General features: G+C 39.4%; 1 protein-coding gene across 2 annotated transcripts in view; it reads right to left on the reverse strand.

Annotated features, from left to right (window-relative positions):
• The window catches only part of LOC126174782 (histone deacetylase HDAC1), a 158481-nt gene extending 145895 nt beyond the window's left edge, over positions 1-12586 (reverse strand). For both annotated transcript variants that reach the window (XM_049921132.1, XM_049921131.1), the window contains exons 1-2: positions 12454-12586; positions 5125-5237 (exon numbers count right to left, since the gene is read on the reverse strand). In XM_049921132.1, coding sequence (XP_049777089.1) covers positions 5125-5237; positions 12454-12502 — 162 coding nt within the window. In that variant the 5' untranslated portion in view covers positions 12503-12586. The remainder of the gene's footprint in view (positions 1-5124; positions 5238-12453) is intronic.
• Between the last annotated feature and the right edge of the window lie 11018 nt (positions 12587-23604).

Raw genomic sequence — 23604 nt, forward strand, 5'->3', positions numbered from 1 at the left:
GGGACCTGGATAAACTGACAGAAACAGAGGTTGTAGAGAGTTTCAGGGAGAGCATTAGGGAACGATTGACAGGAATGGGGGAAAGAAATACAGTAGAAGAAGAATGGGTCGATTTGAGAGATGAAGGCAGCAGAGGATCAAGTAGGTATAAACATGAGGGCTAATAGAAATCCTTGGGTAACAGAAGAGATACTGAATTTAATTGATGAAAGGAGAAAATATAAAAATGCAGTAAATGAAGCAGTCAAAAAGGAATAAAAATGTCTCAAAAATGAGATTGACAGGAAGTGCAAAATGGCTAAGAAGGGATGGCTAGAGGACAAATGTAAGGATGTAGAGGCTTATCTCACTAGGGGTAAGATAGATACTGCCTACAGGAAAATTAGAGAGACCTTTGGAGAAAAGTGAACCACTTGCATGACTATCAAGAGTTCAGATGGAAACCCAGTTCTAAGCAAAGAAGGGAAAACAGAAAGGTGGAAGGAGTATACTGAGGGGCTATACAAGGGCGACGTTCTTGAGGACAATATTATGGAAATGGAAGAGGATGTAGATTAAGATGAAATGGGAGATATGATACTGCGTGAAGAGTTTGACAGAGCACTGAAAGACCTAAACTGAAACAAGGCCCTGGGAGTAGACAACATTCCATTATAGCCTTGGGAGAGCAAGCCCTGACAAAACTCTACCATCTGGTGAGCAAGATGTATGAGACAGGCGAAATACCCTCAGACTTCACGAAGAATATAATAATTCCAATCCCAAAGAAAGCAAAAGTTGACAGATGTGAAAATTACAGAACTATCAGTTTAATAAGCAACGGCTGCAAAATACTAACACCCATTCTTTATAGACGAATGGAAAAACTGGTAGAAGCCCACCTCGGAGAAGATCAGTTTGGATTACGTAGAAATGTTGGAACACTTGAGGCAATACTGACACTATGATTCATCTTAGAGAATACATTAAGGAAAGGCAAACCTACGTTTCTAGCATCTGTAGATTTGGAGAAAGCTTTTGACTATGTTGACTGGAATACTCTCAAATTTTAAAGGTGGCAGGGGTAAAATACAGGGAGCGAAAGGCTATTTACAGTTTGTACAGAAACCAGATGGCAGCTACAGAGTCAAGGGGCATGAAAGAGAAGCAGTAGTTGGGAAGGGAGTGAGACAGGGTTGTAGCCTCTCGCCAATGTTATTCAATCTGTATATTGAGCAAGCAGTAAGGGAAACAAAAGAAAATTTGGAGTAGGTACTAAAATCCATGGAGAAGAAGGTTTGCCGATGACATTGTAATTCTGTCAGAGACAGCAAAGGACTTGGAAGAGCAGTTGAACGGAATGGATAGTGTCTTGAAAGGAGAATAGAAGATGAACATCAATAAAAGCAAAACGAGCATAATGGAATGTAGTCGAATTAAATCAGGTGATGCTGAGGGTATTAGATTAGGAAATGAGATGCTTAAAGTAGTACATGAGTTTTGCTATTTGGGGAGCAAAATAACTGGTGATGGTCGAAGTAGAGAGGATATAAAATGTAGACTGGCAATGGCAAGGACAGCATTTCTGAAGAAGAGAAATTTGTTAATGTCGAGCATATATTTAAGTGTCAGGAAGTCTTTTCTGGAAGTACTGGAGGGCAGCATGAAGGGCCAAAATCGTAGACGGAGACCAAGAGATGAATACACTAAACAGATTCAGAAGGATGTAGGTTGCAGTACGTACTGGGATATGAAGGAGCTTGCACAGGATAGAGTAGCATGGAGAGCTCCATCAAGCCAGTCTCTGGACTGAAGACTACAACAACAACATAAGCCCGTATAAGCATGGTATTTTTCCAAATGAGATTCTGATAGCTAGGGTTCAACTTTTTTCTTAATCATGGCTTTTGTGTTCTTGTGGAACTATTTCCACAGAAACTTTCATCCCCTAACAAATATTTCTTTACATCTAACTGAGAAATGAAATAACAATGTTCATAAATTTAGCCTTACATCTTTTCCCTTAGGTGTTGAATGTCCAAAAACAGTGACATGCATATGTTTTACTTCTAGCAGAGAAGCCAAATACAAATTTTCATAGATTTTGCTTTAAAAATGCTTGCACAATGAAATGCGTCCATAAAAACTTTCATCTTCCATTTCACCCCCATAGTGGTTGAATTTCCAAATACAGTGTGGAACGGAACCTATTAAAGGCTTTACTTTACCAAAGTATGCAATACCCACCAAATTCAACCAGTTTAACGAGTATTTATGATTATAGAAAAGTTATTGTGTATGTTAACAATGATTGCATAACATGTCTCCATAAACAGTCAACCCATTAAATTATACTGAATAACTGACCCACCCAAAAGTTAATATCACTTGATCACTGATGCAGCAAATGTCATCATGCTAAAACACTAAGTTCAACTTAAATAATTATTATGAAGTATGAAAAATAGTGGCCAACTTAGGTATTTTGGATCTCCTTGAATAAAAATCACCCAGTGAAACCTATTTGTTCACTAGGAGCGTTTTCACTCAGTATTCACGTAATCACTCATATTTTAGACGAAAACCAATGTAATTCTTAATAATTCGTGTTATTTACTTATTTATGCAAATTGAGAAGTCAATTGACAAACTTCTAAAAAATGGCCTTTTTGTACCAAAGACTTATTCTGTCAAGTCTACAAATCTGTCTGTCATTTTAATAACATGTTAAATTATGTCACTCGATGTAAATTAATAACTTTTCTGTACAAATTATGATAACAGATGTACATGTGACTTATAAACTACATCTCTTTTTAGTAGTTCTTTGACAAGGCTATAAATACAAGCAGCAAGAAGGGTTGAGAGCGTAGTCGGAATGTCACTTTGGTAAAGTGTGTACTACGTGTGTTTTGTTCGAGGTGGATAAACAATGCAAAGAACATGTAAAAGAAGTACTACTTTGTGTTGTGTCATTGTCTTTGGTGGACAGTGGAATTAAGATGGTCACCAGAGTAATAAATATTTGAAGTTTAAATATTTGTTGGTTTCGCTCGTTATTTATCATCAAAAGCACATCAAAAACACGGGACCTCATTTTTTTTACCCCTAGACAACCAGATTTAGAGCCAGCATCAGCATCGAGACACAGCAGCGATCCAGCAAGCAGCAGCGATTACCACAATGCATTTTAATGGTGCCAACCTAACATCAAGTGCTAACAAGCTCCATAAATGGGAGTGAAATAGTGTGATTATAGCAATATCTACGACTAGGCGAGCATTACAATTGTAACACCTTTTTTTATTTCTGGGAAGCCAAATTTAATTTTTCATAGTTTTAGCCATAAAATACTTTCATAATAAAATATTTTCATAAAAAAATCTCATCCCCTATTTCATCCCCTTAGGGGTTCAATTTGTAGAAACACTGACAAATATTTTTTTATTTGTAACCAAGAAGTCAAATATCAATGTCCATAGATGTAACTTTAAAAATACTTTAGTAGTTCTTTAATAATTATATATTTTCAAAAAGTTTTCACCCACTATTTCATCCCCACAGGATTAAATTTTCAAAGATGCTGAAACGCACATACCTTAATTTCCGACCAAGAAACCAAATACAATTTATGTAGGTCTAGCTTCAAAACTGCATTAAAAAGACATTTTTAAAAAAACCCTATTTCGCCCCCTTACGGTTGGAATTTCGAAAAATCCCTTCTTAAAACGCCTACAATATAAGATCCACACCTTCCATAAGTTTCAAGTTTCTTTCCTCAGCGGTTTGGGCTGGGCGATGTTGAGTCAGTCAGTCAGTCAGGATATTGCCTTTTACACAAACAGGAGAAGATTAGAGAAGAGATTTAAACTAGTAAACATTCTAGGGTTATTATGTTGTGGTTAATGATTTTCTTGACAAAACCAATATTCTGCTACAGTCTGCAGGGGATGCTGTTGACAACGGTAGGGCAGTTTGACTTTGTTCTCAGTTCAAAAGCCACACGTGTAACCCATTTAACCTCCCAAAAAGGAAAAATAAGAAAAGCACCCTTATGCTCGTAAGTTGGTTTGATTTACATCCCACTCCATTCTATTATGTAATGTCCAATTAACATGGGCGTGGCATTGCTTGTTAACAGTTTAAGAATCAAAGCATGTATCGAATAATTTAGGGATGTTGCTGGTAGTGCACTATATCTGTTAACAGGTAACATACTCAACTGAGCTACGAAGCTGAACTACTTTTGTGGAAAAATACTTACAATATTCCAAGAGAAAAATTTCTATTATTAAACAGGCTGTGTTGATTTACATTCAAACTTTCTAACCACTCAGAAAATGAATCAAAAAGTATTTTTCCTCAAAGGATCATGACAACTACTTCACATTTACAGAACAACAAGCAATGGAATATTAACACCAATACAAGTAAAACAAGCATAACTGAAGGTAGATGAATGAAGTCAGATGATGTTTGGGGAATTAGATTGAGAACTGAGATTCTGAAACCAGTGGACGAGTTTTGCTATTTGTGCAGCAAAATTGGGAATTTGAAGAGATGTAAAATGTTAACTGGCAATAGCAACAGAAGCTTTACAATAAAGAGAAATGTGTTAGCAACAAGCATAAATTGAAGAGTGTTTTCTAAATGTATTTGTCTGAAGAGTATGGAACTGAAACATGGACAATAAGCAAGAGAAATGTACATGGTTTTGAAATGTGGTGTTACAGAAGAATTCTGACGACTACACAGGTGCATCACATAACCAGAAAGAAGTAGGCTATGAGGCTGAACTTGGGGAAAAGAAGTTATACCACAACTTGACTAAAAGAAGGGATAGGGTGAAAGGTGGTAAAGAAGAGGATTAAACCTGAGTAGAGTAGGCAGGTAAAGAATTAAGTAAGTTGCAGTAATTGTGCAGAGATGAAGACTCTTAAATAGCCTGGACAGGTGAACCCATACAGTCTTCAGATGGAAGATTACAATAGAATAGTGGATGCACATCCAATAATGCAATCAACAATAAAATAAATCACATGCATATAATTATTGTAAAGATACATAACTATCTTATATGGCTGAGGACAACTTAATTCCAAGAATTATCAAAACGAAAGCAAATTGTAGCATATATATACTCACATAGATTTCCATTTTCCTGTAAAGGCCATAATTTAACAACAAGTTGTGTGTCATACGAATGCGATGAGGTTTCATCGGATGACCTTGGCCATAATAGTAGTTTCCTATGTCACCTGTAAATATACAGATTTTGTGAATGAGCTTCTATTGTGTAATAGTATTAATATTAGTAGGTTTGATTACTCCTACATCAAATAAAATTCTAAAAATACCAGGAAAATCCAGACAGAGCTGCATATACTTAAACTACTACTAAATTTGACTCAACTCACAATTCTTACCTTTTGCAAGCAGTACTTAACTGTCTGCTATATCCTTCCTCCAGTGGGTTCTGATTCTGCAGTACCATGGGGGAGCCTCTATATAGAATGGCAGGCATGGAGAGGAACTACATTCTCATTAAAATTACTTTGCAATTGACATTTCTTCGAGAGGAGTGGTAGGGGCCGGACACCTGCTCACTGTGTTGGCTGTCTTTTTCGTACCTGCAGCACTTTGTGAAGTGTGGCTGGTTGCACACAGGCAACACTGTGACCAACCCCCACCCCCCTGCAATATGTCAATAATCACAAAGTAATTTACGATCTTGCAGTACCTGTGTTGTTCCTTCAGAAATGCGTGCATGTCTGAAGGGACAGGCACTGCAGTGACTACGGTTGGTTGGTTGATTTGGGGGAGGGACCAAACAGCGAGGTCATCAGTCCCATCGGATTAGGAAAGGAAATCAGACATGCCCTTTCAAAAAAAAATCCTCCCGGCATTTGCCTGAAGCGATTTAGGGAAATCACAGAAAATCTAAATCAGGATGACTGGACGCAAGTTCGAACCGTTATCCTCCCAAATGCGAGTCCAGTGTGCTAACCACTGTGCCACCTTGCTCGGTGCACCACCTACAGCCGAAATGGTTGACAACATACGGAAGTTTGGGACCGGCTGTGAGATGTGCTCAGATAGCCTTACGGTAAGGCAATTTCTCACAATAAGGAGGAAACATGGTTTGAGTCCCAGTCAGGCACAAATTTTCACTGTCACCATTCCATTACAAAGGTGATGATTGCCCATATTCTGAACAAAGTAATTTTAACAGGAGTATAATGAGGTAACGTAAAACATGGATAGTGATATGCACATACATAGATGTATTGCATACACAAGGTATAAAAGGTCAGTGTGCCTTGGCGGAGCTGTCATTTGTAGTCAGTGGATTCACATAAAAAGGCGTCCAATGTGATTATGGCCACACGACAGTAATTAGCAGACTTTGAACATGGAATGGTAGTTGGAGCTAGACACATGGGACATTCCATTTCAAGAACTGTTAGTGAATTCAATATTCCGAGAGCCACAGTGTCAAGAGAGTGCCAAGAATACCACATTTCAGACATTATGTCTCACCATGGACAATGGAGTGGCCAATGGCCTTCACTTGATGACCGAGAGCACCAGCATTTGCGTAGTTGCAGACAAGGAACACTGTGTGAAGCAACCACAAGAATCAATGTAGGACATACTACAATCTTATCTGTTAGGACAATGCATCAAAATTTGGAGTTAATGGGCTATGGCAGCAGAAACTGACTTGAGTGCCTTTGCTAACAGCACATCATCACCTGCAGCTCTTCTTCTGGGCTTGTGAGTGTGGAATAGAACCCACGAAACCATGGACCGAAGTTGTCAACAAGGCACTGTGCAAGCTGGTGGTAACTCCATAGTGGTGTGGGTCCTGTTTACATGGAATGGTCTGGGTCCCCTGGTCCTACTGAACTGATTACTGAATGGAAATCACTATGTTCAGCTACTTGGAGACCATTTGCAGCCATTCATGGACTTGATATTCCCAAACAATGATGGAATTTTTATAGATGACAACACATCACGTCACTGGGCCACAATTGTTCGCAACTGGTTTGAAGAACATTCTGGACACTTCAAGCAAATTATGTGGCCAGCCATGGAACATTTATGGGTCATAAAACAGAAGTCAGTTCGTGCACAAAATCCTGCACTGGCAACACTTTTGCAATTATGGATGGTTCTAGAGGTAGCATGGCTCAATACTCATGTAGGAAACTGTCAACAACTTGTTGAGTCCATGCTACAATGTGTTGTTGCGCCACACAGAGCAAAAGGAGGTCCAACATGATATTAAGAGGTATGCTACGACTGTTGTCACCCCAGTGCATAGTGGAAGTTTGAGACTTTCGAGTTAGTCCATGTCGCAGAATGCACAACTGGTAGCACAATGGCCAATGAAAGGCAAGTATCCATGTTCAAGTTGTGTGACAGCACATAGTTTCAAAAGGTTGCAAATATTTACTATTACTGTTGCTGCCTTTCAAAAGAGTAAAGGAAGAAAAAGAAATCTTAACATCCTTACTCCTAAAAGCCCAAAATTCTGAGCAAAAATAGGAAACTGGAATCATTTGGCAAAGCAAAACCTGACAACTCGAAGATGTTCTCAGAACAAAACGGACCATAGCACAATAAATGTGTAATAAAACAGCTGGAGTGGCTTCCATTAATCATTAAACTTCCTGCAGGGTTGTCGAGAACAATTTTGATGATACTGAATCTATGTGCCGATCTCCTCATTCAAATCTATACGTCCCAACCGTCCAGATAAATTGTAATGTTGTTGTATATATTCTTTAGGTTGTTGATACATCCACTGAATCAGCATCTTGTTTCTCGGATTTTCTTCAAATCAAATTCAAAATTTTTCCTCCTAATATTTTATTATCTACAGATGGGCCATTGTACTACATCCATTTCTAAAACCTGCCTACTCCTTTAACTGATTAAAATATAACCATCTTTTATTTTATAGAGAGAAGGTTGGCAGGTCTGTTTCTTCTGGTATCATTTGTGTCCATTCTTCGTAAGTAGAATGCCTACAGCCTTCTTCCAGTTCGGGAACTGTTTTCTTCTATAAACACTATGTGTCTGTATGTATTACTCTGTCTCCAGCATTAAAGATTTCTACTGAATTACCATCAATCCAGATGGCATTCCTTCCTTCATAGCTGTCATGGCTTTACACACTTCTGGCATTAAGTCCAGAATGTCATTTTCATTATTAACTATGTGTGTTCCTGATTAGCTCTTTAACTATACAAGCATTTCAAGAAATATTCAAATGTTTTTACATTTTTCTTTCCACTGTTAATGATACTTATCTTACTTGATAGAATGTGGTGTCTACTAAATGCCATTTTTGCTGACACAAAATGCTGTAATTTGTAACATGTTCAATGTTTTGAGGATCCCTCGTGTACACATCATTTTGAGATTGGTGTGCTTTGTGTACCCTATAACAACTTTTTTTTACACAAATAAAAGAGGCACAATTTAAGTTACTAAAGAACTGAAAATAAAAGGGAGCAGTTCCAAGAAACAATAAAAAATGGAGTGACTGCGATGCCATAAAGATATATGTGTACTTGTATCATGAGAGTGACATAGAATAATACTGTAACGTAACTATGGTGTAATTACATTTGTTATGCAGCCATAGAACTACAACTGTGTGTCTAATATGTATCAGAGCTTTTGTATTAAAGCAACAATTACATTCAGGAAATTAAAATTCCAAATGAAAGAAATGTGCTGACTAGAACCTATCTTCAGGGAGTGCAACTCTTAGTACAGCATTGCACTGGTAGGAAATGCATACTTTGTTGAGGGAAGTTGGACATAAGGGGCACATTATCAGCTTACTATTTTACACATTTCTCTTAACTGTTGCCAGAAACACAGTTCCTGAAGATAAACCCACTACTATTTGCAATTTTAATACATACAACTTTGCAAAAAATTATCAAACTTTGAACAAATAATACCACTGTGATTTTTTACAATGTTTGCATGGACTACAAAGTTTTGTGTGTTTCATCCAAATCAGTCTCTGCACACTGTCAGAATTTAACATTTTCCATGCATCAGATACCAACAATCAAACATAAGGAAATGTGCTCTTAAGAATATGAATTTGACTGAGTATCTACTGTCACTTATTTATATTTTATGCCATCACTGGACCTCTTTGATTAGTCCAATAAAAAAGGTTTTTCAGTTTCCTGCTGTCCCAGTGCTTTCATTATCGGATCTCAACTTCCTTTCTTCATCTTAAATCACTATCCCATTGACTGATTGTTTATCTCACTTTGTAATTTGTTTTGTTTGCCTTCAATTTTCTCAATTATGTTATTTTTTGATCTCAACTGTAATTTTTATTCCGCCCTTTGTTCCTTGATTTCTGAAATTCAATTAATGTTGCTTTTACTGTTTAATAAGTTTTCCTGTTAATTGTTTTCTAGAGTGCTGATTACACACCAAACGAACAAAATGTGTTTCTGCCTGATCATGTTCAAAAATGGTTCCATTTCCTTATACATTATTTTATTAGAACCTACTTTTCTAGTGTACATTTTCTTGGCAACATATTGTGTGTGTGCACATTCTAATTTTCATCCTTCTGACTATTCATTCTATTTCGGCTGCATTGGTGGTTTTGAGAATTATTTCACTTACAAATATTATTTCTGGTTGTATAATATGCATTTTGATTACTCATACACATTTCAATTTAGTCTGAGATTTTGATTTGCTGCTGTTTTGTTGTGATTATAGTTCACAGTGATGGATCAGTAAATATAATTTTTTGGTTTTCTCAAAAGGTATTCTGAGGCTGATTTTCTGTGGTGAGGCGGCTTATTGGTAGATTTTTTGGGTGTTTATATGCAGAATAGCAAGGTCTTCAGCAAATCCCAGATAGTTTTAATATATGTTGCTTCTGAGTCTTACAATTTTGATGTTGATCATGTTAACCTTTTACCATGCAAGTCACTGTACAGTGCTTAGAATTATTATGCTTAAGGAAAAAAATCTAAACACAATATATGTTTCTGTAAGAATTTCACATATCAGTATTACCAATTTCCAGATCTATAAGCATCCAGATTGTCGCAAATTTGTATCAAGCAATGAAAAACTGAAAATAACTAAATGTGGTGCTACACAGGCAGTGTCAAATTCCACCCGTCTGCTTGACCCATGATGTAGTGGTGTTTGACACCACTACCGTGAGGAGTTTTTGAGTTGGTTGTGTTTGCAGAAGTCGTGTTTTTGTATTTGATCATGCCATCTTGTGGTGGATATGGACGTGCCAAGTTTAACATGTTATTGGCTGCATCCGAGTTTAGGTTGTCATCATGCTAACGTGGTTTTGAGTTTAAGTAGTTGGTACAGTAACATGGGTTGTGGAAGTGTTTTTAGTGAGTTATTAAGGCTTTTTAATTGCTTATGTTTTTGGTTTTTTTTTTAGGTCTGATTAGTTTGATGTTCATTGTGCAGAAAAAAAGTGCAATTTTTTTTTATAGCTTTTTCATTATGTATGGAGACCGACAGTGAAATTCATGAATGTATCATTACTTCCAGAAGTGGGTGATGTCTGACATACAGCTTCTGCAGATATTCAGTCCTACTGCTGAATATGTTAGATGTCACATTTGTGGCAACAACATGAGGTTGATGAGAGTTCTCGTAGCTCGGACCGTAGTGCGCTTGTGTTGTGGTAAGTAATTTTCATTTTGGTTTTATTTTATAGTAATTGTTATCTTTTGTCTGTGTATATTTATGGTGGGTTGGTTGTGTTTTAATTGACATAGTGAATGTGTGATATTTGGGTTTTTGGTTCCATTTTTTGGAGTTGCATGTGCTGGTTTTTTGGTATTGATAGTTGCGGCTGCACTATTTAGGTCAAGGGAAATGTCCAATTCCTGTGGTTTTGGTGGTGCAGCAGAATGTCGTAATTTAATTTTTTTTCTATTATTTGTTTTGGATGGTGCAGTGTTTTTTTATTGTTGTATATTTAGCTCGTCTCGGCCAAAACCTCCAATTTTCCATGGTTGTCGCGTTAACTTCATTTTATTTTTCGAGTAAGATATTGTTGTGTCATTTTTATTTTTGATTGCGTTTGTTGGCAAGTGTGGGTGGTCTTGTCATTGTCATTTTGTATACATGGAAAGTAACCATTTCGGCCATATTGATGACATCATGGATCAAAGCAGGCAAGTGGAATAGGACACTTCTGTAATGTCCTATACAAGAATGCTGAAGATTAGTAGGGCAGACTAATATCTAATGCGAAGATATTGAATTGAACTGAGGAGAAAAGAAATTTATGGCACAACTTGACTAAAAGAAGGCACCAATTGACATGACACATCCTGAGGCATTAGGGAATAGCAAACCTGGTAATGGAGGGAAGTCTGAGAGGGGGCAGGAGGTGCAAAATATACTGGAATGACCTATGGGACTCGGCAAAATCTGCAACCCTGCGCCCCCCCCCCCCATCCAAATGTTTAAGAGATCAATTCCACAATCTAAATCATAACAATCATAATGGCATTCTTTAACAATATCTGGTTTGCAGTTTTATTTCCGCGTTTATCTGGTGTAAATAAATAAATAAACAAAAAATCGCTTTCAAAACTGATGTTGATAAACGTTTGGTCTCCCTAAATACTATTTAACCCGATTTAGCAAAACATTTCATCATATAAGAAGTTATTATTATCGGGAGATGGTGATAATATTAAATAATGACATTTGGAGTCTCAGATGCATCTTATTCTCCACAAAATCGTCGCAAAGTCAAATATTTTTATTTCTTGTATCTTTAAGCGACCATTCAAAAACGGAGCAATCACATCAATCTAAATTCGGTAAAACGATCTTATAGGCAATTAGGACTTTTTCGAATTTATCCAACAAAATTATCTATGCCGTAACACAAACAGTTTTCACTATGAGTAAATACGAAAATCGTCTATCGGCAGTTTCTTTCACATTCATTATTCCAAGACAGCTTAGGCACCGTACTTCCAAAGCGGGAACACAATTTAACTAGTGCTAACTAAAGTTAATCTATTTGGCAATGATAATGATGATAATTCAGGTTATTAATCAGTAAGGAGTAGAAATAAAGATGCAAAACCGGTCTTATATTAATCAATACACAATTCTCATTGACAATATGTGCCTCATGACAAACTACGGTGCTTCGATAATGTCCGCCCAGACAATTTCTTCCCCTAACAGGTAAAATACCAACCGACAACTGAGAAGTGCGCAAGTCACCACATCGTTCACTGTAGGGCTATTAAAATTTACATTGTTAATTCTATTTACGTCCATTTTCGCACTTAAACATTAAACCAGCGACAAAAAATTAAATTATATACGGATCGACGCTCATTGCGAAAGTAACTGCGACTTTAACATAAAAAACGTCACTATTTCTAAATCGTACTCTAATAAAATACTTACTATCATAATAATAGCAGACGCGCTTCTTACTGTGCGGCTGAGTAGTCATTTTTCACACATAAACTATTGAAAAAGACGCACAGGTACACCAAACAGTAAACAACGTTCGCAGATCTCCGCTGGTAAGCGACCAATAGCCTGCGAACAGACCAAAGAACTTCATCACGGCTCTAAGGGGAACCTATATACTGAAGAACTTTGAAAAAACTGAACAATTGTCAAATACTTTTTCTGACTGAGACGAAACTTTATTTCGCCTGTTCCGTGTCATAGCGGCGCGTCACGAATGTCATCCACTGAGCATAAATAACTAAATACAGAACAGATTTCGTGTTATGGAAAAAAACAAGTAGTCTCGCACTATACACGATTGTTACAATTTACCAACGTGCAGCTGAAGAACGTTGAGGAACTGCAAAGCAAAACTAATTTTTCACGAAGACGAGGTTTTCTCGCCTCCTCGCCGTACATATGAAATGGATAACGGTGATCGAATGAGGAACATATGTAATATTGTTTTTCTAATGTCAAATATATGCGTGTGATAAACAAAGTTCAGTGAGAAGGAGAATTCTCACGGATGCCAGATAACTCTCTTAATTAGCAGAAACTGTATAATAGACTATTCTTCGATGGCTTATTAGTTAATAACTCCTAGTCCAAGCTACATTTTCATAAAACAAAAGTGCACTTGAAAGATGCAATTAGTATTTTGCATCCACTTATTTACTCCGCAAATCTCTGTGAAGTGGATGACAGAGGTTGCTTCCCACTGTACAAATTTACTGGACTTCGTATGGTTCTTATCGCGTATGGAACGCGAAGCATCTCAGGTATTGCAAAATTGTCGTTTTGTATCAGATTAGTGCAACACGGCAGAGCAGTTCCTGCCTCTAATCAAGCTTAGAGAAAATTCCGTGCCAGGACCGATAGCGCTGCTCCGTAACTCGAGCATAGTCTGGTGCAGTTCATGGAAACATCCTCACTTCGAAAAGCATTTGGGCCGTGAGTTGGCAACGAAGCGGAACCCCAGATAACTTTAGCGTGGCCACACAATAGCAACACACACATAACACCATAGTAGGACACAACAGGGATGGCCCAAAGGTAGAATTCCCCTGACCCCATCACGCTAGGGAACCTGACCACACCAGTGAAGGCTTCAGAACCGTATTTAGGCTTCAGAACTGTATTTTAGGTGTCGAATCCAACGGATTGAAGCGCACCTTCCGATCCAGCAGAGGTTACGCCTACACCTATGTCATCAGTAACATGCCAAAATGAGATGCCTAATGCAAGCTGGGCCTCACTTTCTGGCAATACGTAAGGAACATCGAAACACTGACGATTAACCTCAAAAAGAACAAACACATAGTGTCAAGGCCCCCCCCCCCCAAGCCCCCCCCAGCTTTCAGCGGAAGGAAAACATATACTGTAGACAGGTGCTTTTCTTTCAAGAAAATTATTGAAAAGTCGGTATTAAGCAGTTTTTTTTAACAGGATCACAACTGGACTTTTTTGTGGTTACTTACAAGTCGCAATTCATGTTGTTGTTGTTGTTGTGGTCTTCAGTCCTGAGACTGGTTTGATGCAGCTCTCCATGCTACTCTATCCTGTGCAAGCTTCTTCATCTCCCAGTATCTACTGCAACCTACATCCTTCTGAATCTGCTTAGTGTATTCATCTCTTGGTCTCCCTCTACGATTTTTACCCTCCACACTGCCCTCCGATGCTAAATTTGTGATCCCTTGATGCCTCAAAACATGTCCTACCAACCGATCCCTTCTTCTAGTCAAGTTGTGCCACAAACTTCTCTTCTCCCCAATCCTATTCAATACCTCCTCATTAGTTACGTGATCTACCCACCTTATCTTCAGCATTCTTCTGTAGCACCACATTTCAAAAGCTTCTATTCTCTTCTTGTCCAAACTATTTACCGTCCATGTTTCACTTCCATACATGGCTACACTCCATACAAATACTTTCAGAAATGACTTCCTGACACTTAAATCTATACTCGATGTTAACAAATTTCTCTTCTTCAGAAACGCTTTCCTTGCCATTGCCAGTCTACATTTTATATCCTCTCTACTTCGACCATCATCAGTGATTTTGCTCCCCAAATAGCAAAACTCCTTTACTACTTTAAGTGTCTCATTTCCTAATCTAATACCCTCAGCATCACCCGACTTAATTCGACTACATTCCATTATCCTCGTTTTGCTTTTGTTGATGTTCATCTTATATCCTCCCTTCAAGACACCATCCATTCCGTTCAACTGCTCTTCCAAGTCCTTTGCTGTCTCTGACAGAATTACAATGTCATCGGCGAACCTCAAAGTTTTTATTTCTTCTCCATGGATTTTAATACCTACTCCGAATTTTTCTTTTGTTTCCTTTACTGCTTGCTCAATATACAGATTGAATAACATTGGGGAGAGGTTGCAACCCTGTCTCACTCCCTTCCCAACCGCTGCTTCCCTCTCATGCCCCTCGACTCTTATAACTGCCATCTGGTTTCTGTACAAATTGTAAATAGCCTTTCGCTCCCTGTATTTTACCCCTGCCACCTTTAGAATTTGAAAGAGAGTATTCCAGTCAACATTGTCAAAAGCTTTCTCTAAGTCTACAAATGCTAGAAACGTAGGTTTGCCTTTCCTTAATCTTTCTTCTAAGATAAGTCGTAAGGTCAGTATTGCCTCACGTGTTCCAGTATTTCTACGGAATCCAAACTGATCTTCCCCGAGGTCGGCTTCTACTAGTTTTTCCATTCGTCTGTAAAGAATTCGTGTTAGTATTTTGCAGCTGTGGCTTATTAAACTGATTGTTCGGTAATTTTCACATCTGTCAACACCTGCTTTCTTTGGGATTGGAATTATTATATTCTTCTTGAAGTCTGAGGGTATTTCACCTGTTTCATACATCTTGCTCACCAGATGGTAGAGTTTTGTCAGGACTGGCTCTCCCGAGGCCGTCAGTAGTTCCAATGGAATGTTGTCTACTCCGGGGGCCTTGTTTCGACTCAGGTCTTTCAGTGCTCTGTCAAACTCTTCACGCAGTATCGTATCTCCCATTTCGTCTTCATCTACATCCTCTTCCATTTCCATAATATTGTCCTCAAGTACATCACCCTCGTATAGACCCTCTATATACTCCTTCCACCTTTCTGCTTTCCCTTCTTTGCTTAGAACTGGGTTTCCATCTGAGCTCTTGATGTTCATACAAGTGGTTCTCTTCTCTCCAAAGGTCTCTTTAATTTTCCTGTAGGCAGTATCTATCTTACCCCTAGTGAGATAAGCCTCTACATCCTTACATTTGTCCTCTAGCCATCCCTGCTTAGCCATTCTGCACTTCCTGTCGATCTCATTTTTGAGACGTTTGTATTCCTTTTTGCCTGCTTCATTTACTGCATTTTTATATTTTCTCCTTTCATCAATTAAATTCAATATTTCTTCTGTTACCCAAGGATTTCTACTAGCCCTCGTCTTTTTACCTACTTGATCCTCTGCTGCCTTCACTACTTCATCCCTCAAAGCTACCCATTCTTCTTCTACTGTATTTCTTTCCCCCATTCCTGTCAATTGTTCCCTTACGCTGTCCCTGAAACTCTGTACAACCTCTGGTTCTTTCAGTTTATCCAGGTCCCATCTCCTTAAATTCCCACCTTTTTGCAGTTTCTTCAGTTTTAATCTACAGGTCATAACCAATAGATTGTGGTCAGAGTCCACATCTGCCCCTGGAAATGTCTTACAATTTAAAACCTGGTTCCTAAATCTCTGTCTTACCATTATATAATCTATCTGATACCTTTTAGTATCTCCAGGGTTCTTCCATGTATACAACCTTCTATCATGATTCTTAAACCAAGTGTTAGCTATGATTAAGTTGTGCTCTGTGCAAAATTCTACCAGGCGGCTTCCTCTTTCATTTCTTAGCCCCAATCCATATTCACCTACTACGTTTCCTTCTCTTCCTTTTCCTACACTCGAATTCCAGTCACCCATGACTATTAAATTTTCGTCTCCCTTCACTATCTGAATAATTTCTTTTATTTCATCATACATTTCTTCAATTTCTTCATCATCTGCAGAGCTAGTTGGCATATAAACTTGTACTACTGTAGTAGGTGTGGGCTTCGTATCTATCTTGGCCACAATAATGCGTTCACTATGCTGTTTGTAGTAGCTTACCCGCATTCCTATTTTCCTATTCATTATTAAACCTACTCCTGCATTACCCCTATTTGACTTTGTGTTTATAACCCTGTAGTCACCTGACCAGAAGTCTTGTTCCTCCTGCCACCGAACTTCACTAATTCCCACTATATCTAACTTTAACCTATCCATTTCCCTTTTTAAATTTTCTAACCTACCTGCCCGATTAAGGGATCTGACATTCCACGCTCCGATCCGTAGAACGCCAGTTTTCTTTCTCCTGATAACGACATCCTCTTGAGTAGTCCCCGCCCGGAGATCCGAATAGGGGACTATTTTACCTCCGGAATATTTTACCCAAGAAGACGCCATCATCATTTAATCATACAGTAAAGCTGCATGCCCTCAGGAAAAATTACGGCCGTAGTTTCCCCTTGCTTTCAGCCGTTCGCAGTACCAGCACAGCAAGGCTGTTTTGGTTATTGTTACAAGGCCAGATCAGTCAATCATCCAGACTGCTGCCCCTGCAACTACTGAAAAGGCTGCTGCCCCTCTTCAGGAACCACACGTTTGTCTGGCCTCTCAACAGATACCCCTCCGTTGTGGTTGTACCTACGGTACGGCTATCTGTATCGCTGAGGCACGCAAGCCTCCCCACCAACGGCAAGGTCTATGGTTCATGGGGGGGGGTCGCAATTCATATCACAAAATATTAAAAATACTACATTACCCTGGTCTAGCCAGCCCCTCCCCCCCCCCCCTACAAACTATCGTATGGGGGCGCCCTTGCATAGTACCTGTATGTATGTCAGGTCGCACATTCCGAGTAGCACACACTTTAAGCCGAAGTCTATGGCCTGCCTCGCATCGTGCAGTGAAGGCACAGGAACAAAACCCAAGAACCAACGAATATCCCAAAAAAGGCAACGTCCCAGTGACATATGTGTTATTAAAGAAATAGATCACAACGTGATAGACAACTAAGTAGTAAATGAATTGCGAAACCAGAATTTAGAAGTACAACCAACCCCTCGCTTCAAAGAACTAACTATGAGACCCAAAAAGCAGTAGATACAGCCATCCAGGAAGATGCCATGCTCCTTGACTTCCAGAAGGCACTCAATACTGTTCCACACTGCCACCTAAAGAACAGAATACGAGTGCACGCAGTGGTATCTCCTAGGAGGGAATGCAATGTGTCACAAAGCTCGCAGTGTTTGTACGTATTTCAAAGAGCAGCAGGTTGAGTTACCATACTACCCTGGCCACCAGAACTCTCCAGACTTAAACCCACTTGAGAATCTGTGGGACCACCTGGATCAGGCCTAGCACAATTGGCAACAGCACTGGAGTTGACGTGGCTCCACATCCCCGTCGGTATCTCCCAGAATCTCATTGAGTCTGCTCCTGCAAGTCTCACCTGCAAAACGTGGTTATTGAGGGTTTTCGCAGGAGGTCACATTAATGTGACTGGACAGGATAAATGACATAGTAAACAATATTGGAAGTTCCAGAAGGCTATTCACGGTTGATGCTGTTGTACACAGAGGAGTTGCAATACTAGAAAATTATAGTGAAATGCAGGATGGACGCTCAGTGCAGGGAGCGACAATTGACCTGCAACATAAATAAACATACTGCGAACAAATACGCAGGAAAGCCCGTTATTGCACCATTACACGAGTACAGAATAATCACTGGTAGCAGTTACTTCCATAAAATATCTATGTATAAGGAGGGATTTGAAGTGGAATGATTACAATACCCCATCGTCTACTCCTTTACATAATTAACTTGTATTGGTATGTAGATGCCCAATTAAAACTGTAAACAATCAGTTGTTACTCAAGGATAAGAAAGTCAAAATTGCCACAAGTTCTACTGTTTGTTATAAATCCTCACACAAAAGAAGAGCAGTAGTTGCACTGAAGTGTAACATGAACATGTTTAATAACTTCCTGTTCATTGACAAATTATCACAAGAACACGAAACAGTTACAAGTAACTAAGGTTGGCGGAGAGTCAAGACAAGGAATCGATAGGTAGGTTACTACATTATTAGACCACTGATTCGTTTTCGTGACCTAACGACAGTGACTGCCATAATTCGAGTTCGTAAAATTAAGCATGCCAGAAGGGCGTCTTCCTCCTACTCATTAACACTATAACATTCACTGAGTACTTAGAGACCTATACACACCGAATTCGATTACTGATCTCACCATTAAAAAAAAAAAAAAAAGCGTCGTTGTGTTGTCCACCGGTGCTACAGTCAGTGACCATTCTGTCGGATGATGCTTGCGAATCCTGAAAAGCTACCTAACACAAACATTACATCAAGCTCTAGTTGGAGATGTAAAGTGAGCCAATCATAGCCTCTCACGAGCAATCATCCAATGAAAAGTGTCAATACTCCCGGAGCGTCCTCCTACTTCTCAATAATTTTCCAAAACTACTACATCAGACCAGAGTGACCAATGAAATTCCTGCATTTTCACGCCCAGAGGCCGACAGCTAAAGAAAGGAATGTGTTTTGGCGCCAACCTGTTGGTGCCCCAAAGGAGTGCATTAGCTTGTTGTTTCCTACGAATGCCCTAAGATTCCTATCTGCCTTATATAGATGGACAGCTACAGGTATTTTTGGGACAAAAAAGTTGCAATCTCACACTTATATAACCCTAACACCTCGCCTGCCAGCGTCTGAAATGAGTATAGAGCCATAAATACCTGTAGCTTTCACAGTGCCTACATAGTGTCCATAGATATATTGCTCTCCTATCAGTAGAGTGGCACCGTCTTTTCTGCACTCTCTGCCCAAGGCTCATTGCTGCCCACTTTGTTGGACCTTTTCTGTACTTTACAATGCCCTCACTGCAGAAAAACGTCTTGGGGAAGTAGGTGCAGTGGTCTTCTCATGCAGGATTCCAATGACTCCTCTGCAGCCGACCGAATGACCGCAGCGTTACCTGCTGTCCACATTGTGTTGACTCGCGGTGAGCATCCCTTCATCCTGTACAGTACATACAGCAGCTTACGGCGAATGCTGTCTTACCTGGCGTCAGCATCACCGATCACTACCTGCCTCAAGTTAACAGTGCCCTTCTCCCACCTTTGATCTGCTGTCTGTTTGTGAAATTGCAGCCCAGCCAAACATTATTCTCAAGAAAGTACTTCATGTATTGGCAATCACTATCAGATAATCTTTAATAAAAATAAAAGAATACGCTATATATTGGTAATGTGAAAGTCTACGAAACCGTCAGTTTCGCTGTCTTTCATGATCACATAAAAGTAACTACGGTTAAGGCAATTGCCAGACTGAGCTTCATTGGAAGAAACCTCAGGAAATGTTGTTCGACAACAAAGGAAGTAACTTAGAGAACACTCGTTCGACCAATACTTGATTACTGCTCGTCAGTATGGGACCTGTATCAGATGGGACTGATAGAGAAAATAGATGAGATCCAAAGAAGAGCAGTGTAATTAGTTACAAGTTTATTTAGTAACCACGAAGGCATACAGAGATGATCAAAGAACTTCAGTGACAGACGCTGCAAGAGAGTCGTTCTGCATTACAGTATGGCTTCTTGTTAAAATTCCAAGAGCACACATTCCTAGAAGAGTGAACAAATATGTTGCTTCCTCCTACCTATATCTCACAAAAGACCAGGAAGGTAAAATTAAAGAGATTAGAGCCCATATAAAGGCTTACAAGCAATCGTTCTTCCTGCGAACTATTCGTGCTAGGAATAGTAAAGCGTGGGAAGTGACAGTTGTACTCAATGTAACCTTCCCCACACACTGCAAGGGGGCGTGCAGAGCAGAGATGTCATGTAGATGTAGAAGGTCTGCGTAATTACCCACTGCCAAGACACGCTAGTCACACTGCTCTACAAATGGTTCATGACCGAAAAGTCAAATCCTTCATGGTCCCAAGTAACACAATGCCCCTTTAAATGCGTTTAACTTGGGAATCTAGCCGAAAAATGGGGAGAAAATGAAACCAAATATCCCAAATGAAGAGAAAAACACGATATCTGGAATTGCAACGCAGACATAGCAGCCCCAAAACGCAGCATCTGCAGTGATAGCTACTTACTATTCTCTGCAAAATGCGCAGAAAGACTACAAGCGGTACCCACTGATACCTGAGCCCCATTCAGAGCTCTGGACAGCTGTTCCGATCCCCAAATATGAGAAGGAACTAATGGAAGAAATGACAAACAGGGCGTATTCATGTTTGTCACAGCAGTATTGTGGAACCTCTTCCAAGCCAAAAAAGAGTAAATAGCAAATGCAATAGGTATGGTCTCAGACAAATTCTTCATAACGACAGTAAAAGTAACACATACCAGAAAAGGAGTGCACATCACAGTCAGACTACAAGATCAACACAAAAGTGAATACAAAGACTAGAACAAAAAGAAGCTAGTGCCACACAACAAAGAAGTGGAACAGTTATTTTATATTCACATTGCAATCAGTTTGTAAATATGGCTACATGCCGAGAATTTATAATTTTTTTCAGTTAAATATACAGATGTCAGTAATTTCTACCCATCACCATTTACTCATTACAATAACAAATTCTTCTACAGAATAGGAGTTGCCAAGGAGGGTCTCAGATTTTACTTTGCTGTCTAGTCCTCTACAGGGCGATCACGAAAGACGAAAAAGGGATAGAGGCGCGACTGAAATTCCAGTTTGACGAAGAGAACTGTCTGAAAAACAAAAAGACAATAATAAATCACACACTAAACAGGAAGAAAATACACATGTTGGGTCTAGCAGAAACATGGACAAAAGACAACGATAGATTCGAACTTATAAAGTATATCTGGCGTGTAAAGCATAGGGCAGACAAAAGTGGAAGAGGCGAAGTTAGCCATCTACACCAAGGTATATATAAAAAAGGGGGGACGCCATTCCGGGCCCTGGCGAGCAAAACATCCCCAGACATCTATGCACGTCTTGGCGTCACCTTGAGGACTGTCGTGGCTGTGTACTCAGCAGAACACGGCAGTCTCGGTGTGCATCCAAATAAAATAACTCGTTTCGTGTCAATCATGAGCAAGGGTCATTGTAACTGCGTCTTGGCAAAGTGCATTAATACTACTCGAAACACAAAAAACGTTATTTATGACGATTTTCCCAAAGATGAGCACTTACAGCATGAATGGATGGTTCACTCAGGTTTATTAGCTTTTGCTCCTGGATATCATATCTTCATGTCCCATGGATATAGCCGTTATTCTTTTCGTATTCCAGCGGTGTGTTAACTAGTGTAATGTAAGAATATCATATAACTTGGGAGTGAACTCTTACAATAATTCGTATGGTGATTTAACAATAACAGTGTAAGTCAAAGTGGCAGTGTGGTGTTCTTGTTAAGAACCATGCCTCACTTGCTGAAGGTTGTGAGATCGAATCCAGTCGAATCCTTTAATTTGTATTTTTAAACTTTATTGAATGGAATTTAGAGGACATTGCCCATGCATTGACTTTAAGAGCTATATTGCCAAATGTACATGCTTCTTTACAAAAGCGAAAAATGCCTTTGCCATGCAAAGCATCATTTCAGAAATGGACGAAGGAACCATATGCAGTCTGGCTATTCTCGAAGATATGCTGTGTTTATTGAAGGTTAAGTCAAACACTCCTACTAATCAAGAGAGAACAGCAGTTTTGACATTTGATGAAATGGATATTGATGGTTGCATATGTTACAATTCATTGGAGCACATAGCGATCAGTCCTCATTCCATTGTTCAATTTTGCATGGTCTGTGGATTGTGCTGATAGTGGAAGCAACCAGTTCATTATGACTGTGACACAATTATGACTAGTAGTTTGCTTCAGAGCATCATTAAGGCAGTTGAAGAATCGAGAATGGACGTTGTAGCTGTGACATGATACATAGGTGGAAGAAATATAATAATTTGGTTGGAATTGCATGTCTATACAGATGAAACATTTTAGTAAATCCAGCAGACGATACTAGCAATGTGTGGGTTTGCTTGACTGTACCAAATTTGTTAAAGTTGTCGAGGAACCATTTCATAGCCAGAGGCATTATGCTATTTAATGTGTCCAAAATAACTAAGGCAGCTATAGACGAATTTTTTAAACATAAAAAGGTGACCTAACGATAACACACACAACACTGAAGTGTGCTTAAATGTAACTGGACGAGCAAGGCACAACGTTAAGATGGCAGCATGCTTATTTTCATAACAAACAGCTCAGGCCTTGAAGTACGTTCTTCACAGAGACATTGAAAACAATTTTATTGAACTCGTTAACGATGTCTTGAACTCTAGAATTCCGAAAAAATGGATGTCCATTTAGTGTGTAGCGTATTTGGAATGAATCTCACAATTCAGGAGAATATTCTGTGGGCCCAAGTAGAATGACACACAGATTCTGGCAAAGTATTCCACACTTTATAACGGTGAACATAAACTGAACATATACATAAAACACCCGCTTTATATGCACATTTTGAGAGACAAACGGGAACTGGTGATGAAAGATCGTGAACTTAAACTACAGATAAACCATGTCTGTAATTGCCGCAGACGACAAGTTGTCCGAAGTCAGTACTGGCGGCCGATATCGCCACAGAGCGCCCCCCCCCCCCCCCCTTCCAGTGCGGAGCACTGTGTTGTGGGGAGGGAGCTGGTGGTTTACTCCTGTTCATAGTCCCATTAGTCCCATAGAAATTGTGGAGGTGGAGGGGTATGCCATAGCGGGAGCAGGGAGCGTCACTGCCAGCAGCATTTGTGACATGCAGAATCATCTCCAGTTCTAGTGTCACAGTAGTCGTATCATGGTGGAGGTCCATGTCAGAATGGTTGGGGAAGGGGGAGATTGAGCTAGGAGGGTTGAAGAGGTCTGCGTTCTGCTCCGATGTTAGCACTCAGGTCAGTTTAAGCCGATGGATGGGTTCAGCTGTGGGTTTGTCCTTCTGCAGTAGTCTGAAAGGCACGAATAAGTA

Source organism: Schistocerca cancellata, chromosome 3, assembly GCF_023864275.1.
Source record: "Schistocerca cancellata isolate TAMUIC-IGC-003103 chromosome 3, iqSchCanc2.1, whole genome shotgun sequence".
Classification (NCBI taxonomy): Eukaryota; Metazoa; Arthropoda; class Insecta; order Orthoptera; family Acrididae; genus Schistocerca; species Schistocerca cancellata.